This window comes from Tubulanus polymorphus, chromosome 1 (genome assembly GCF_964204645.1).
Source record: "Tubulanus polymorphus chromosome 1, tnTubPoly1.2, whole genome shotgun sequence".
Classification (NCBI taxonomy): Eukaryota; Metazoa; Nemertea; class Palaeonemertea; order Tubulaniformes; family Tubulanidae; genus Tubulanus; species Tubulanus polymorphus.
In genome coordinates this window covers 7075286-7094591 of record NC_134025.1, presented here as the reverse complement: position 1 = coordinate 7094591, position 19306 = coordinate 7075286, and the positions used below count along the sequence as shown (strand labels likewise).

Below are 19306 nucleotides of genomic sequence, written 5' to 3'. Positions count from 1 at the left end.
CATAAATGTATAGAACTGGATCCTGGAGTTGATTTAATGATTATAGGTCTTTCAAACCGTCATTCAGTAATGAAAATATTTGGCCAAATCTCTTGTCGTTAACATCCTACTCGATAAGCCGTAGTGGAAAAATCGATAAGTGATTAGCAGAAGACACTATATCATCAGCAGGATTATTTGAGTAATTCGACGGTTGTCCTTTCTCCGCCGATTTAAAACCCGAATCATTCATAACCGCTGACGATCGACTCACAACGACGCGATCTTCTTTCAAGAGCTTGTCAATTATTACCCGCAATGATTCAAACTCGTAAAAATCTAGACAGTTTGTTTAACTACGGATCAATTCCGGCGATTAAGATCCAGTATCGCTTTTCTTCTCCAGTGAATTCTTAATTATCTACTCGATAAGCGGTGCAGTTCTCTGCATGTTGACACCTGTCATTGTGCCGAGCTACGAAAATTCTACTATACTATACTCGCAATCCAATAATTGCGACTAACATTGATTATATCTCATGTACGGATCGGGTGTGATGAGAGAGTTATCAGTTTTATAACTTCGTCAATAAACCGCTCCTTAGAATATTTGATACGGACAGTTTACGCGGCTCGGAAAATTTTAGATATTACAATCGATTTATCGTTGAATCTGAATTTTTCATAGTGTGGCATTTGAAATTTGGCATTTCTAAAACCTTCATATGTAGGTAACAGAATTAAGAATTCAAAGCAATGACGCCGGCTTCCCTTTAAAATGAATGAACGTTTTTAAACGCTAGACGTGTTTAAAGACATTTTGTGATTTCTGATCTATGTTTCAGTATAAACAACTTTTGACTCGCAATGAAATGAAAGAGAAACAATTTAATTTAACAAATTAATATTGTTCAACTAGCTTTCCTTTCCGTTTACTAAAACATCGATGATCTTACCTTCGATTTTATCATTCAAATCAATAATTTTCTGTGAATTTGTTTTTAGTATCACTGCTCTCGGAGCACGCGGAGGCAAAGGCCAGAAAAATGGCCAAGAAGCTCGCGGGGGCTACGTCCACGCAGATTTTCTGCTGAAAAAAGGCGAACGACTTTTGATATTGGTCGGCCAAGAAGGGCAGGATGCTTGTCCAAATGTAAGTATTCGATAGCGTCATAGCGCCTACGATCAAAGCATCGACCACCCAACGATGCTTTTTCACAGAATTAGTCTCCATTTTGTGCAAACTTTCCTAAAACTTTGGCGCACCTTTTGATTATTTTTGATCATCTCTCCAGAAACCTGGAAATAATAGATATAGACATGTACTATTAAGTTCAGTTCGATATATTTTGCGTTAATCTAAGTGTTTTTATGTTATCTACGACTGGCGGGTGTCTCTGCCTTGCCATTACTTTGAGTGGACGTCATACAGCGATGCGTATGGCGACTCTTCACACAGCTGTTTGTCGGGTATCTACTGGCATTTACCCGTGTTATTTTACGATGCTTATGTAGCCAATAATCCCGTGTATTTAGTATCAAACCTATCCACAAACAATCTGTGACAACGTTGTCGATACGGCGTATAGTATATCGTCTCGCGCGACGTGGCGAGAAACACCGTAAATGTAATGGACAACAAAAGTCTAGCATTTCGAAATCGTAATTGATGCTACAAAGCGAGAATTTCGACAAATAAATTTCTATTCCGGGTTCAGGTGTTTCTCTAACAGTGCACGCTTGAATATACTCTTCGAAGAATTTGATGGCACCACAAAATTACCATCATCAGAACATTGATAATTGCGCTACAAATTTAGCGGTTTAACGTGTGAATGAAGCATCCTTTCATTTGCTTCGGTTTTGCTGAATGTGATTCTTCGCTAGGTGAATAAAGCCCGTGCATTAATTGATCTTCTGAAGTTGCGTTTTCAGTTGGCTGACCAAAGGCGTTAAAAGCCCACAGTCTCTGTCCGATAATGGATATATTTTTCATGGTACGCAACCAGTTCAGGTTTAGGTTTAGGCATGATCAATTACATGTACACATTTTTTCGTGATATGGTTTAAACGCCGCTGATAACAACAAGTATAATTATCACCACCAACCCGATAAGTGTCTAGTCTAGTTACTAATTTTGCCTCAACGCATTATTATCATAGGAAACTTTGAAATCGTATGCCTAATTTTCATCAATATAGTAGTTTTGTTCACTGACTTATTTCTGATTTCTTTTACAGGCTGCTGAGGTTTGACACTTTGTTTTATCTATACATAGATACATTTTCGTGAAATTTATGTTTGGGTTTTTACAAAATCCCATTAAGTGCTTAATAGATAGTATTTGTACGCCTAATAAGTGTTGTTTATACACCTTGTTTGTTTGGTGAAAATGGATTCTGAGTCCTAGCATGATCAGTCGCCAATGATAAGATTATCTTGATTATCTTATCTTATCGTATCTTATCGTATCTACATCGACTGGAATTGGCTCGTCGCATTTCTTCGATAGTCACTAAAATGCATCGGTTGCTTTTTGTTGAAAATTCCAAAACAAACAAGGTGTAATTCGCTGATTGATCAATGCTTTTGCTTTTGCTGTGTATTTAGATTAATGCGACCCGTTGAAATACCTGCCTCCTGATCTCATCAGTTCTAATACGAGCCTATTGCGCATGTCTTTAAAGTTTATCGTATATACATTTAAGAACACTATGATAACTACTTCTATAAGTAACGAACAGGATTAAGCTTCTGGGGGTCTCCCATGGTTCCCTGTTATTATAATTTGAGACAGAGCTAAGTCCTAGCTGTCATATTTCAAAACCATGACCATTTCGACACCCTGATACATGCAATCATATCCAATAACAGAATTATACTATCAAGCAATCATCATGAAGAACAAGTGTAAGGAAACGCTATGGTTACAGCCTTTATGCAATTAATGTCGTCGGCTGAAAATTTAAATACGTGGTTGGAATCCAAGTGATTGCTGAGTATCATGGTCGATAGCTAAACTCTCCGACCTCTCCGATAGGAAAAGAAACCTCGAACCTATCTTCGGGTTGAGGACGGACGTTTTTTTCGCGTCTGACATAATCGACCCGTAAATCGTTCACCTTCGCGAACCGACGTCGTTCAGGATTTTCTGAACAGTTTAGAGAACGAATTGATTGGATTCTAGCTACTCCTATATCATTATCATTGTTCAAAATGGAGCGTAGAGCCAGTCTGACTCATTATAACAGTACCACCTACATTAGCTGCCGCGCGTACTGGATAGGTTGTCGTCGTCCTTTTCTCGGTGTCATACTGATTTTAGTCCGATACAACCACAAATAATGGGCAAATAATACAGCAGATGTGCTCTCTGCTTGTCGTGGATGATTTTGCTTTTCATACCCGTTATATGAAGCAAGCTCCTTACGTGCCGCATCGTTCGATTATGTTTCGTCTGAGGTGTTTGTTTGACGCAATGATTTGAGCAATGGGATCGTTATTACATCGAAGGATGTTTTAATTTCATTATATACTAAATTCCATGTAACCTGTCTTGCTATACTACTCCCCGCAATCTCTCTCCCGGATTACCACACATCGCGTCCAATCTATCGCATTTATTTGTGTTGGCTTCTTTAATATACGACTATTTAATATTTTTCATTAAACGAATCACTTGAAATCACAATATCCGTGATGTATTAACAAAACGCAAAAACCCACAATATTGATCATCTTTATACACGCATTGCATTGGAAGAATTAATTTAGATATATGCGTTAAATTTGTAAAGATACTTTATTCGTATCGGTGACTAGCAGCTATATAAAAATGATTTACATTATTTACAGCACAAGAATGACTTGCTGAGAAGAATCTGTGAAAGTGGTATCTCTGACAGCGAAGACGAGGAACTATTCAAGAACATGTCTGGAGGAGGGGGTGGTGGCGGAGGAGCCAGCTGGGTTTTCAAGGTAATCGATGCTATATATATATTTAACTGAATATCGAGTTAGATTTGGACAAACTCATTAGGCTAATTCTAACAGGTACATTTACCGAGAAAAGCGAAAGCAGTCGGTTTGAATTATCGAGAAACATCCCTATGATAAACGTGTTTAACTTAATTCACATTTCTGTTTGTAGATTGACGCAGAGACTGGTGCGCCAATTCCGCTGATTGTTGCAGGAGGTGGAGGTGGAATGTCTTACCGCAAGGCAGTATTTCCCGTTCTCGCTGTCGGCGGTATTACACCTGTCGGTGACGGATACAATGCTAAGACATGGCCATACAGCCCCGGTTAGTTTATATATATGTATAAGATCTAATCGAAATTTGAACATTTCCATTAATTATTCAAGTTAATTGAAAAGTAGTAGGAAAGATTCTTGTATATATGTTATCCGTAATAGGCATTAAATCGCTGAAATAATGATGGTTATTTTAAGGTGGAGGTGGCGGCTTCAGAAACCAGTCTGAAAAAATGTATCCTCAACGGGGAAGATCGTTGATGCAGGGTGCAGCTGGTGGAGAACCATGCCCTGCCGCAGTCGCCGCTGGTTGGCATAATTACGGCGGCTTCGGAGGGGGCGGTGGACCTTGTACAGCTGGCGGTGGCGGGGGTGGTTATACCGGTAAGAATGTTTGGTCTTTTTGATTCGTTAGATATTAAGAGATGTCGCCCGTATTGACTATATTTCATAACAATTTCTCTTTTGTATTTTCATATTACTAGGCGGTATCGTGAACCCTAAGAATTTCATGGAGAAAAATGGTGCCGGTGGAACTTCATACGTCAGTAGGGAAGGGAAATCACCCGCTATTGAAGGAGGTAAGTTATGTTTGAGTCCATGTGGATGTTCAAAAGGATTAGAGCTGAGATCATTGACAAAATACTGCATATCTTTAGAGTTACCCGCTCAAAGAAACATGTTCGTGTTAACCAATACTACGCATTCCTGTCCACCACAGGATTGAGTTTGAGATACTTGATTCTGATAATAGAACTGTTCATAACCAGGCGCCTGCCTATCTTACTGAATTGTTACATTCGAAATTCGGCCAGAGTTACAAGACAATCATCTAAAATTCGTCTTATTACCACTTTATCGAGTCTATGGTTCACGGTCGTTTTTAAAGTCTCGGCGCCTCGCTGTAGAAAAATTTGCTAATTCATACCCGTAACCGACCGTCAGTGGAGTCTCTTCTATGCTTTTAGATACATGCTCTTTTATTCTAAGAATTTTGTGATTAGTCACAATATGTATATAAAAACATCATGAAAAAGTCATAATAATAATAATAATAAAATTTATATAGCGAAATAAATATATTAATTTATATTGATAATAAAATTTATATAGCGAAGTCATCAAATAGATTTGATTGACATTCCCAATGAGTGTATGGTATAATTTGATTTACTGATGAGAAAGTTGATTCAAAAATTTAGAAGAAATTGAAGCGCGGTAACCGAGTAACCACTAGCGAGCCTGGTGGATCCTCGCCTGCCATACGTGGAATCCTCGATGGCCGCAGTAGCAGTGCCCGTACCCATTCTATGAATCGTGGAACGCGATCCAAACTTTCCATTTACGGATCGATTGTAGCCATTGATTGAATTGACCGATCCGTGTTCGATACACGAGCCGGCTCACTCATATTTCACCGAAATCTAATCGAAGCGAATACGCGAAAAAATGCGGAATATCATTTCCGTTTGTGTGAACGGAAATCTTAGCGTCGTCACGTAAATTGAATTCACCCGGCAGTCACATCAGCTGTTTACTTATCAATGAAAAAGATAAGTAAAACGCCTCGGGATCACCGACGGATGTCTATCGAAGTTTTATTGGTCTCTTTATTTTGTGCTGGCCTCAAGTTTCTCGCCTAATTCTAACGGTTACGAAGCTGTTTCGAGTTGACCCAATCATTTACCGACAGTGTACCGGTGAAAATTTGATTTCGAAGAATTCGCCATTTTGCCGCCAACGATAATGGTCACGACAATCACTGATGTGAAGCAAAAGTAGTTGGGTTGATATAAGAAATGTATACAAAAAATGAGACACTTTTCTCCGAATTTGAAGCCATATAATATTCAAAACGCAGCAGTTGCACTTATTATCTGTATATCATCTAGACGATATTAGAAATCTGCTTATCGAGGACCTTAGCTGAGCTTTGGTTAATAATTGATGGTTTAGTGTGGTTAATTGCATCGTTTTGTTATTTATAGTTTTCCGCCATAATGCGGTGTCAAGGATATCGCGTAATCGTTTCTTCTCTGCTTATTTTTCAGGGATACACGAAAAGCCGGGCAGCGTGGAAATCAGTCTTCCGGCCCGGTGCGGTTGTCATTATGCTTGTTATCGTGACATCGGCATTTATCACTGTATATGTCCAGATACGATGAAGCTTGCACCTGATGGACACAGCTGTATCAGTAAGCTTTATTGTTAAACATAAAACTGTCGTTGTAAAGACTCATTTGTAATACGTCGCCGTCGTTCTATATGTTCTATTTCCCGAACGATACATGCAAGTCACGTTTTACCGGGATAAAACTATTTTTTACTCAAAATCTTCCGCTGTACGAATTCAAATATTATTTTAATCCAGTTAAGTAGGTCATGGTCGCCCACTCTTCCCGTAAAAAACAACTTTATATGAATTAATGCAAATGCATTATTTTATTATGCTTTCTCACTATAATGGGGTATCCTATACAGCTTTACGCTCGACCTTGCTGTACGTAAAAAAAATGATATTGTGGAATGGTTGGTGATAAACCGTTTAATGACCGTTTGAGCGTACATCATTTAAGCATATCGTAAAATAGTTAACACAGAAAGATGATGGTTTAACGTATAGTAAAAACGATATGTGCGTTAAGATAATTCAGAAGCGATGTTGTTTTTATATTTGTCTTGCACGTTTTGCATGTAGCGTATCTACTCGTTAATCTTCATTGCACCTTTAACATTGCCTCCATCATCAGTTAACAACGACGAAAAGTCACCCGGTGTCATCACGACATCAACGTCTAAAACACCGATCTCTTGCTCTTCGTCGTTTCGTTTATGACATTGTGTGTGACGCGCTGGCTTATCTTCTTAATAAGTGCATTAGAAAACAAAATCCAGAGTCGCCGCTCGCCTCTATTATCCGCACCGCCAGCTCAATTCGCGGAAACATATTCAGTAGGAAACTGTGTCAATCTCCTTGATTGACACGGACACAGATAGATACATCATTTCGTTCACTGTTGTCCATTAAATCATTCGTGGTGAAATATGTGTAGACCTTCGATCTAGAAAATCAGGAAAAATGTCTCAATAAATCGTATAACATCATTGCATTTTGAGTAATTTGATTCATTTCATACGTAAGAACACAGACGCTTATTTAGCGGTTAATTAATTTACTACACGTCACCACCGGTAATTAGTGATGTCATAGAGGGATCATCTTTGATGGCAGACTTATTCTCATCGGGAAGAATCCGTACTGATTCAAAGCTTTACTATTTTTAGACCGAACAGACAGCAACGAACGTCACAGCCTTTCAGACGACTTTCCCGTTCCCGCGCTTGTCGGTATTATCATCGGTATCATAGCAACTATCGTCATTGTTGGAATACTGATACTCCTGGGTACGTATATCATCATATCTGGGAACCCTATCCTAATTCGGACAGCTGTGATAGCTAGATCAGCCGTGCAAACGTCATAGCGAATTCTATAGTTTCTTTATGTGACTTCACTGATCAACTGTGGGGAAAAGTTTGATGAAAAAACAAATGAATATAATTGGGGAACCGCTTTCGGTCCTAAATAGTACTGTAAGCTACTAATGTTCCCGAGTCAAATCTATTCTATCGAGTGATTCATAGTTTTTTCTCTATCGTATCAACCCGGCGAGTCTGTGATAGTGCTATGACTGTGTTCGATCATCACCATCATCAGCAAAGTATGTAGTTATTTTGCCGTCATTATTAGATTATTGTGAGCATACACACCCGTCGATAAATTGAGATTTGCTTAGGATGATGGCGAAGCATGCGAAATACAAGGGTTATTAGATTGCCCGCAGCGGCTCCATTGCGTATCACTTACACAAACGGCAACGTATCTCTGAATATCTAAATATTTATCATTATAGTGCAATGCGTACGGGAGAAACGCGCTATGGGACCGTTGAGATTAGAGTTGTTCAATGCATTCACGTCACACGACCTGCAGTTAGAACGACTACGACAGGGACAACTGATGACCGAATATAATCCTCATTACGACTTCTGCGGAGCCAAATGTTCACTTGAAGACCTCAAACAGGTTCCCCGAGATAAGTTGTCGCTGGTTAGGTAGGTTAAATCTCCTGTATCGGATTAATAACTTCCGACAAAATCAATTTTCCTTCATGTGTAGAATTTCAGAGAGTTCACATCTGAAGCGCATGCCAAAACTTTTTGTGTCGTACATACCCTCGAGATATCAGTGATCTGCTCTTGTTACACTGTGAATTGATGAATAATAATGAGTAAAAATGTGTAATATATGCCATTTCCTGTTATTGCGAGTGGTTGCATATAGTAATTTCTGAGCGTGATTTTCATGCTCTAGCTTCAAATGTCAGATATGCGCTTCCGTTTCGTGTTTCGGGTTTATGTCTTGCTGCGTTCAAGATGAAACACGAAGTTGGCGTGTGCAATGCGTTTACATTTACACAAGAAAACAAACAACCAATTCTATCTGAATAGATTCCTTTATATACAATTTTCTATATATTATTTCAAAGGGAGAAGCATATTGTGTTCTTTCAAAGATTTCTCTAACTACAGATTTTTTATCGTTGATGTTTAGCGCTCTTGGTCAAGGTGCGTTTGGCGAAGTGTACAAGGGCTATTTGTTGAATGACAAAGGTGGAAGTCTGGCAGTTGCTGTAAAGGTTAGTGACGTAGAAAGTGATGATACGAAAAAAGGTTTCTTGTCAGTTCCGTCGTTCTGGGGTCGATATTCGTTTTTGATTCAGGCAACAATAAACAATCTTGACACCATAATGGAATCCAACCGGGGCCACTGTCACGCCATTCCAGTTACAAATAAAGAAACAAAATTTCTCCCTTTCCATTTCAGACCCTGCCTGCTTTGTCCACCGAACAAGCCGAACTAGATTTCTTGATGGAAGCCCTGATAATGAGGTATGACCAATGTATACTAAAAGGTTTCAAGACCTTCACATTAATTCGATTGCATGTAGACGTCGGGCGTAATGTCAACTATAAAAGTTGTCTAAAAGTTGCAAAACAAATGAAAAAAAACCAAGGTGAAACTTATAAAAAGTGTTTTCCTGATCATATCATATTAAAACGCATAAACACATAAAAACGGTTCACCTGCGTCTATAATTCTAAAAACATTGTAATGAAGCCTTCGTTATTGAAAACAGTTTTCGTTCATTCACTTTCTAGCAAATTCGAATACGTAAACATCTGTAGCTTTATGGGCGTCTGCTTTGAGATGCACCCACGCTTCATTGTGCTAGAACTTCTCGAAGGCGGCGATCTGAAAACATTCCTACGCGATTCGAGACCGAAACCGGTGAGTTTTATTTAAATTTTATGACATCATCATTTACAATTTCTGTGCGAAGAAAAAACACATGGTGCATTTTGAATAATTTTGATGCAAGCCCTAGATCCAGTAATCACAAGTTTAAATGATAATAATACACGTGTGACATGGCCTATTTTCATCATTATATGTTAAACAACTACTGATGACTCTTCTACCCCGGATTTATTTCAAAAATACTTATTGTATACAATATTTATTGTCAACCTCTTGTTAGTGAAAAAACACATGTGATACGAAAAAGCTGTGACGGTGAAATACACAATGCAGCTATACGCGCGCCATCTATACAACTATTACACAACTTGCGTACAGTCGTTCCTATAAACTGGGTCTTGTAAGTGTGTTTCTGATATAATCGTTAATCTGTTATTTGTAACGACTCCGTATCTTCTATAGGGATTAGTCTGTCCTCTGTCCATGGTTGATTTGCTCAATATGTCTATTGACGTTGCTAAAGGATGCCAGTACCTTGAGGAAAATCACTTCATTCATAGGTCAGCTTTAGAAGAGAATTCGTTGAATCACGATGACGGACAATTTCCGCTAATTCAACAATATCATTTTAATCGTATACTCTAATAACATTTCATTCATTCAATTTCATCTTTCGATCATATTACAGAGACATTGCTGCACGAAACTGCCTCTTAACAACAAAGGGACCAGGAAGAGTGGTTAAAATTGCCGATTTTGGAATGGCCAGAGACGTATATAGGGCTGATTATTATAGAAAAGGCGGTAAAGCCATGTTACCGGTTAAGTGGATGCCACCTGAAGCATTTATGGATGGCATTTTCACATCAAAGACTGACGTATGGTAAGTGAAATTTTGAAAAATATATGATATGTATGAAAGCATTTTAACCGTTTTATCACTTTCTAGTTAGTACTCGTAACCATAAAAAGAAAATTCAATTGTTATAGGTCATTTGGTATTTTGTTGTGGGAAGTGTTTTCACTTGGTTATATGCCATATCCTGGGAGAGGTAATCAAGAGGTAATGCAGTTTGTATCAGCTGGAGGGCGACTGGAACCACCACAAGGTTGCCCAGTCCCTATGTAAGTAAATAGGGAAACGCAGGAGACAAAACGACAATTTTTACAGCTTTTGTTTCAGATTCATATTCCATTGATAGTGTATCTATCTGTATTCCGGCATCTATCACGATCTACATTAGATTTGTTCTCTTTTCTCACAGATTTCATATCATGACACTATGTTGGCATGCTATGTACGAGCGACGACCAACATTTGGACATATTCTCGAGATGCTGGACAGATCCATGCAGGTACAAAACAATTAACGCTTATTACATATTTTTGGAATTAAATTTTCTTCTCTTTTTGGGCACCGAGCTCGTCCACGTTTTACCTTTTATAGTCTGATTTCTTTTTACTAATCACGAAAGAAAAAACGTCTTTTTCTTGTACGAATGATCATTCAATGTCTATATCCATTAATTATTGTTTAGGATGAAATTGGAGGTAAGATAGCACTAAGGGTTTGGTAATTTTTGAATGAAATTTTGGTATGCACTAGGCTACGGGTGATGAGAAAATTATTATAGTTCTATACAAGCTTATCCATTTCTCCATCCGAAATTCCTACTTTTTAACCTGTCTCGGATTAGAAACGAAAAGGGAAAATCATCCAACGAGTAGAATATGCATTTTACTGATAGGAAAATAGAACATTTTTATCGTAGATTTTCATTTTTTCTAACATTGCTAGTAAAGTCTATCGAATATAAAAGACTCAAAAGTCTCTACGCATTTTCTATAATCATTAATCACTTATTCTCTAACTATGCTATCGGAGAGTCGAATGCTCTAGATGAGAAATTATCTGTAACTAACCTGTCATAGAAGGCTGCATGTATGGGTTTAAAGTGCAGTTTATCAGATTGAAAATGGATATTTCAGACGGGATAGCAAGCATAGCAAATTTTGCTTTGCCTCTTACCTACGTAACTCTGTAGGAAACACATTGCAATACGGAAATGGGATTTTTCTATTATCAGTAGTTATGTATGTACATAATCGCTGAAAATTAAAATGCATGTTAATATATAAAGCACACATGAATATATCTGATTAATTTGACCACCACTTGTTCTATCAAACACGAACCTTTTTAAATATCTTACACGATTTAGCCTATCTTCTTACCTGATTTTTTCCCAACTTATGATCAAAATATAGAACCACATGTTCGATTGATTTCGATATTTCTAAATGTTTATGGATTGAGGGAAAATATTTTGCCAAACTGTTACGAATGATGATCATATATTGCTGTATCATCTTTTCTAGGATCCGGAAGTGACGGAAGCCAAGATCCCATCGTTCATGCGTAGAGCATCGTTCGAGCGAGACCTGACGATCATGCGTCCTGATGACAGTCACGTGCTCGAGTCGCCGAAAAAGTACCACGCCGACTCGGATATCGAGGATTCTACTGAACACTTGTTGGGCGCCGAAAGTCGCCATTATCATCTAAAAGAGCTGAAAAAACGACCGAATATGAATTTCAGCGCCGAGTCGCTCGACAAACTGTTAACAGACGATGACTTGGTGTCGGAGCCGTCGCATGACGTGCTGAAACAGCTGCCTGGTGATTACGATCACAACGCGTACGAAACTCCAATAAAATGCGGCAATCTCCCCGTCTATCAAAATATTCCCATGAAAACGTTATCTGCTGGCCAGAATACTTGGGGAGCGTATGGGGAGCCGAATGGTGGGGCAATTCCCAAACTCCATCATATGGACTCGCCTCCGAGTCTGGGACACTTGAACGAAATGGAAAGTGAAGGGAAAGATAATATGGCTTGCGACGTGGACGATGACTTTGGTGATGACCAGATTACTCGGAGTGATCCTGTTATCACTACCGTATGTTCGGAGACGACCGCTTTGTTGGACGTTGTTGACGCTCAAATGCCGGACAAAGCTATCGAGCACGATTCCGTGTACAATTCCAACTCATCGCTCGGGAGTAGCGGGCGAATCAGTAGCGGTCGAGGAAGTTGCGACAAATCGAATTCGGCGATCGCCAGCGGAGCCGACACGACGGACAGTTTCCCCGAACATGACAGTATTGAATTTTCGAGCCTAAACGGATCCTCGAACGGCAACGGCTCGACGAATAGTAACGGTGGCAGTAAGCGCGAGCATTCGCTGGAGGAATCGATATGATTTTCTCGAAACGAGAAAAAGATGGGAAGACGCATGTTTTCGTTAACATGTTTCCACTTGAGACTACTTGTAGTTTACACTCAAACCTCCACCAACATTTTGTCCTCCGGTGCACCGATCTTAAAGATCATAATGTACAGTTCCAACGCACGTACGGGACATGTATATCTATTTTATTTAGTTGGTTAGTGGCCCCAGCTATGTCTAACATAGTGAACGGCTCGCAGACTTTGGAGGCTGAGAGAACTTTTCAAAATGTGATAAAGACTTTAAAATGTGATGAAGCGAACTCCCATAGAGTAGAGACTTTATGAGAAACTGTCGAATTCGGCGATTTCACTGAAAATGTTGTACTGAGGCTGTGTTGTCTAGATAATGGGAGAATATTCAGTACTATCAAGACAAGGCATTGAACTAACACATAGCTTATTCCACAACAAAAGGCAGGGTGCACGCACACATACGCAGAAAAAGTGGTTTTTGTTATAATATATACACTACCGTAAAATAGTAAAGGTGTTTGATAACCGAGAAGACCATGAGGCAATCGAATCAATGTATAAAAAAAGATGAAAATAATTATCGTCAAAAAGTGTTAAGTATTATCATACACGAAAATATAGGGGAGCTGTCCTATCCGAAAAAAATAATGTGCTTATGAAATTCGAATCGCTACTTGCAAAAATAGGCCGTGAAAGCTGTTGTCAAACTCATAAACTATACTCAAAAACTACTTTTCCTGCAGCATTGTATAATATTTACTCTAATTTGTTGTGGTTGTGAAAATTGGTGTTTTTGTTGTTCTATCCAAATAGAATAAGTGTAGATTACCACTGATATACACACAGTGTATAAAAACGTGAATATATATTTTAGAAAATCACGAACAAGGAATTTGCCATCTGCGAGATATATTGGGCGGTGATCCGATTGTTTTTGTAAATAAATCTGAAAAAAAAAGACAGAATCGTGTGTACAGATTTTTGAATATATACCGCTTGTACATGATTAGATTGAGTTGTACTGTATCCTATTTCATTGGGTAGATTCCCGGTTTAATCGTGAATACTGAGGGAGAATTAGAAATTGCTCTGAATCAAGCATCCCCGGTGTAAAGGAGAATAATCATGATAAAACATCAAAATCAATTTCTATCGAGCGCACTTGCCTAATTTTGTATATTATATTGTTAGAGATTTTATTGTTATTTCTGCTTGAAGTTATTTAATGCTTGAATTGATATGAACTCCGAAAACTAAGGCCGGTTGACATCGAGCAGTTGGGGTAAATCGAGGAATTGTATTCTAAAGCGCCAGTAAATTATGAAAGTATTCAGATATCGGCAGAAAGCAAGTTACTATGGTTTAGCGATTTTTGTCGTGCAAATTGGAAGTAACAGAAAAAAACTTATCCTAGAGATCATGAAATAAGGACAACTTTAAAGTAGCCGCAAAATTCAGCCCAATCTGAGAATCGACAATAACGCTCAAAATATATTTCCCCGAAGAAAAAAAATCATCAAATTATTTCTTGTTCTCGCGTATTATATCATAAGTTAATTAGTTGACTAGAATCCTGCTTTGGAGTTGAGGTATATACTTATAGAATGCAGGGTATCCCTATATTCTAATGTAAGTAGGGTTTGTAAATATATGCGTATTTCAGTGGAAGAAGTATAGAAAGAGATGAATGTACCGAGAGTCAATCAGCTACCTGTGATTGCATTTACTTCTTATTTCTTCTTTATTTGCGAGTTGAATTGAAAACACATGGTAATTATCGATGTTTATTTGTTAATTGTTGAAACAAAAAATGATTATCATGAGATATTTGTGACGTCATTGCAGACGACACGGCTGACGTGTTCGCTTTGTAATTGAAGAAAACTCGAATTCGATTTAACGTCGTTGTAAATAGACAAATCCAGCATCACTTCCTTATTTAATTATATACAATGCATACGATGTTTATAAATAATAGATGTAAGTATCAGAATCCGTGCTGTATGAGAGAACAATTTTGAAATTATCGATTACCGATATGTCTTTTTTATGATATTTTGTCGTGTTGCACCATTTCATACGCGTATTACAGAAATCTGTTGTTTCATCTGTGCTATAATCGTCCTGTAAATTTCCGTATATCATATAGTATTGATATATGATATACGTCGAGATAGAGAGAAGCGCCCTCTATATACTGCTTGATCGTTTGCTAGCGATCGATTTGTAGGGTCGAAAATCATCGGTGTCACTGTCTTAAAAATCTTTTATCGAGATTCGATAGATTCGGTTATTTTTGTTCAAAGATTTCTCCGTTGTTGAATTTACACAGAAGAATAGTTCTTTTTGGCGATGTTGTGACGATGGAAAGCATAATTCGAATGGTCGCGTGATATATACAAAATCTTTTACATTATTCCATTTAAAATTCAGGATCATATACAACAGCCACAAAGAACAAAAAGAACACGCCCCATAAATGATTAGGACTTTCGTTTTTGAATTCCAACTCAATTTCTGTTGTCTTTGTTGATTTAACGTTTAATGAACCCTAATTTACGGAAAATGTGTCATTTGGTAGTAATTTCGTTTTTCAAAAAAGGTTAACGTAAGTAAATAGTTTTATCTTCATCGTCGGAGTCACGCGTGTTGGCGATGATTCGTTACGAATTAATATGTGTTTGTTGAATGTAGTTTAACGTACAATCAGTTTGTCTTTCAAAAACAAAAATTATCCGAGCATTACGCTGCCTCTAGTACAGGCAGCCTTTTGTAAATGATTAAGTAATGTGTCGGTATCGCTTTAGTCTGTCATTACAATAGTCCAGCGCTATCCACCTGTCTCACTTTGGGTCAGTCGAATATTTATTTGTTTTTTGATAAAAGTCGCACAATTTTGTATAAAGTATATCGTTGCTCAGCTATGTGCTGCCTTATTCAAATTCACTATCTGACAATGTATGTAAATATCTAAAACAATATTGATAATGAATTGAAAAAAAAAAAAACGTTCCCCGAATTAATACATGTATTAAGTATAAATGATATACAAAATATATATGATATTCTATAGCTCAAATATAATGAACAAAGATGAGACTTTTGAAGGTTTCTTGTTTCCAATCAGATTATATCTTTGATTCTGATACGTTCTAATTCTAGAGCTGTTCATAAAACGAAAAAGGCGTTAATTTCTTATTATTCAGAACGATGATCCAAAAATTAGAAAATTTGCTTAAGCATCAGACTAGAAAACCAGGCTTTCAAAAATATAAGAATTATTAAGCTATCATTAATATCATTTGTTCGAAAAGTCCAGCGAGATTCAGTTATCTCAATTTCAGGCAGCACAGAATGTTACATATGGCGCGGAGGCTCCATTAGGTAGATTTCTAGTATTTTCAAGTCGTCAGAATACCTTTGACAACAGTTGATGAATTCCAATTTCTTTCTCCTACAAGATCTAGGGTTTTTCTGTAGTTTGACTTATAGTTGTGAAAGCTGTGAGTTTTCCAAGATGGACGATTCTAAACTCGCCTCTTGGGTCGGGGACCATTATCATATGTTCAAAACAGAAAAAGTTTTTTAACCATGGTTAATGATATCTCATTGATTACTGTCCCGATGAATTTTATATGAAAAATTTCCGCATAGTCAACGTTTCGAATTTGTACTCGGAAGAAATTCATTGTAAACTTGGTATTTCAAGCATTTAATGCAAACACTCAAAGTATATTTGATCAATGTTGTTGTAAATAGTCGAAGACAGAGACGCATTTTGTAATTGAGAGATTGTCGCGTGGATTTTAAACACATGGCTGATGATTTTGAAGGCAGTATCTTCCTGCCTGCAACGAAAAAGTACGGGCACAGACTTGGGTTAGCCCAATTTTACGCTTCTATGATATATTTGTATTGTTTAATTAGATTGTAAAAAGAGTACTGAAAATTGCAGTTTTTGTGCTGATTACGTTCATGATTTACAATTACAATAATAATGATAATAATAATGCTAATAATAATAATAATATATATATACATACATATATACTAAAAAGCGCTGCTTTAAATTTATTTGAAACTAATTTTGTACAAAGAATTGTAAAATATGTATAGGGTGATCAGTGGAATAAAAAGGGGTGCCTATCGGTGCGAAAAATTCATTGAACAGAGACTGAATTGGCGTACAGGTAAATTGTAAGTTGGCTTACTGTGTATAATTATCAAAGTGTCCGCTTTTTATATTATAGAGTTCCATAACATTACGTTTTGTTATTAAAACTAACAAGAGGACATGTTGGGATCGTTCACATTTAATGCTTGCTTAATAAAAAAAAGCTCCAAAACGGGACCAAATATATATATATCATGTATGAATGTATGTATTTGACTACTAACTATTAAGCGGACTGTAGGGGTTTGATATAAGTACGCTTTCCTAACCGTTGAATGATATCCCCTTGGATCTTGATCTTAAAATAGGGATTGTCCCCATTATTTATTTATTTGGCTGGTAAATTTTGGATCTTAACAGCGAAAGACAATTGAACATTTTTGTGGCCCGCGTTTACTTAGCTTTTGATTCGAAGGGTACGACAGCTTACGTATTTTGATAGTAACATCAAATTGATAGATGAGCTGCAGCTTTTTTCACTTGTTATGTCATTCACACTTAATCTCAAACTGCATTCATTTCGCTGTATCATGTTCATTGATATTTTCACTTACCGAAAGTGGTGTTTTAAAGTCTGGCCCTATGTATTGACGAAGCCGTCGAAGTCCTCAGGCTTGTGAGCAAGAATTTACAACAAGAATATTTTGAATTGGGGTTTTTTGAAGTGAGTTCATCATGGGCTTCGACGGTGGTGAGCAACGACTTGCTAAAGATAGGGACTGAAGATACATATGTAATAAGTCTTTTTAAGTTTTGATTCTGGAATCGGTCGCTACCTATCTTACATGGTTTACTACAACAAATGTACTGTTAAAGAGATGCATTTCATCCATGTGGGTATCATTCAAACCATGTCTTGTGTTATACAAATTATCTATATTCGTGGTATATATTTTTCTCCTAACAGTCAGTCTGTGAAGTGGTCCCAAATGTCGTCTTGTCCCGGTTGTTACCAGTTTTTACTATAGAAAAGTGATGATGATAATGATGATGATAATAATGATGATAATAATAATAATTATATATAAGCATATAGTTGCCGTGACGCCCTTAAATGGAAAACAATATTGTAACACTACTTCTGCATTCATTGAAGAAAATAAATTGTTTGTAAGGTCATGCATTTTACGATATTTATATTCAGCGAGTATACATACGCATCAAGGACGTGAAATTCATGTAAAAATGATACATTGGCGGTGATTGAAAAAAATTATTTACAAGTCATATTATGTAATCAAAATTTTTTAAACCATAAGAAATTACCTATGCAATGCTGAATCCTTGTTAGAATTTTGATATTGTAATTAATGTACATTAACATACATTTGAGGCAAGGTAATTTCTTGGTATTCAAATGTAATAAAGACGGTATATTCTGATATATACAAGAGCAACGATGAGAGGTTGGTGTAAAAACCTCGAAAACACCCTCTCAAAAGTTCATACACAGAAGAAATTCATTTTGTAACATAAAAAAATGAAACATAACAAGAGGGTGCGGTACTATTTGGGCAATATTTTGCCCGGCTTGCTTTAATTTTGCTTTTGTATAAATGGGCCACTTCGTTGTTTTTAATGGCTTGTTGATAAACAGATCTGAAAACCAATCCAGTGTGTTAATTGTGTAGGACTATATTCATACATATTCCACGGGTACGAAACTATTGTGGATTTGCTGGAATGCTAATCATCTTAACAAAAGGCCTGTTGAGGTTTGGCCTAGCCTCTACCCCAAAAAATTTTGATCAATGTTTAGCATCTGGTTATGCCCGGCTTGTCAGAAATATGTTATACTTCGAAAAATCAATTCATTAGTTCATTCTAAAATTGGATCATAAAGTTTTCACACTGTAACCAAAGAACGATAAAAATGATGAAATTCCTATCAACGAGCCAAACTTTCCTAATTTCATATTTCGTTTTTTACGACTGTCTGCTACTGCTGCAATGAATCATTTTTTCTTGGTATATTTTCAGTTTCATTTTCATTTCATTGTTTTGTCTCAATGTGGATTTTAAATCAGTGCATCTTTACCGCTACAGATTTTCTCTACCTACGGCCAAATTTTCGAATATCAAAATTCATTTTCAACGGATACGTTGTCTGTACCATTTGAATATTTGGCCTTCGGTCATTTTGATGATCTTTTAAGGATGTTGTCTGCAGTTTCGATTTCAGTAAAGAAGAAACGTACACTTAAAAGGTTCTCGCTGTCATTGAAATAACGAATGAATTACAAAATTCACATTCAATTTATACGATACATTTTTTTCTTCATTTTGATAAAGCGAGTCGTGTAACGA

The 19306-nt window shown here is 37.1% G+C and overlaps 1 protein-coding gene across 1 annotated transcript in view; it reads left to right on the top strand.

Annotated features, from left to right (window-relative positions):
• LOC141915503 (ALK tyrosine kinase receptor-like) overlaps window positions 1-18069 on the top strand; it is a 46343-nt gene extending 28274 nt beyond the window's left edge. Inside the window, exons 12-25 of the mRNA XM_074807102.1 lie at window positions 985-1132; window positions 3836-3958; window positions 4131-4284; window positions 4434-4619; window positions 7521-7640; window positions 8150-8351; window positions 8851-8935; window positions 9124-9188; window positions 9459-9588; window positions 10021-10118; window positions 10247-10441; window positions 10549-10683; window positions 10824-10914; window positions 11939-18069. Of these exons, the coding sequence (XP_074663203.1) occupies window positions 985-1132; window positions 3836-3958; window positions 4131-4284; window positions 4434-4619; window positions 7521-7640; window positions 8150-8351; window positions 8851-8935; window positions 9124-9188; window positions 9459-9588; window positions 10021-10118; window positions 10247-10441; window positions 10549-10683; window positions 10824-10914; window positions 11939-12823 (2617 nt within the window). The 3' untranslated portion in view covers window positions 12824-18069. The remainder of the gene's footprint in view (window positions 1-984; window positions 1133-3835; window positions 3959-4130; window positions 4285-4433; window positions 4620-7520; window positions 7641-8149; window positions 8352-8850; window positions 8936-9123; window positions 9189-9458; window positions 9589-10020; window positions 10119-10246; window positions 10442-10548; window positions 10684-10823; window positions 10915-11938) is intronic.
• The last annotated feature ends 1237 nt before the right edge of the window (window positions 18070-19306 follow it).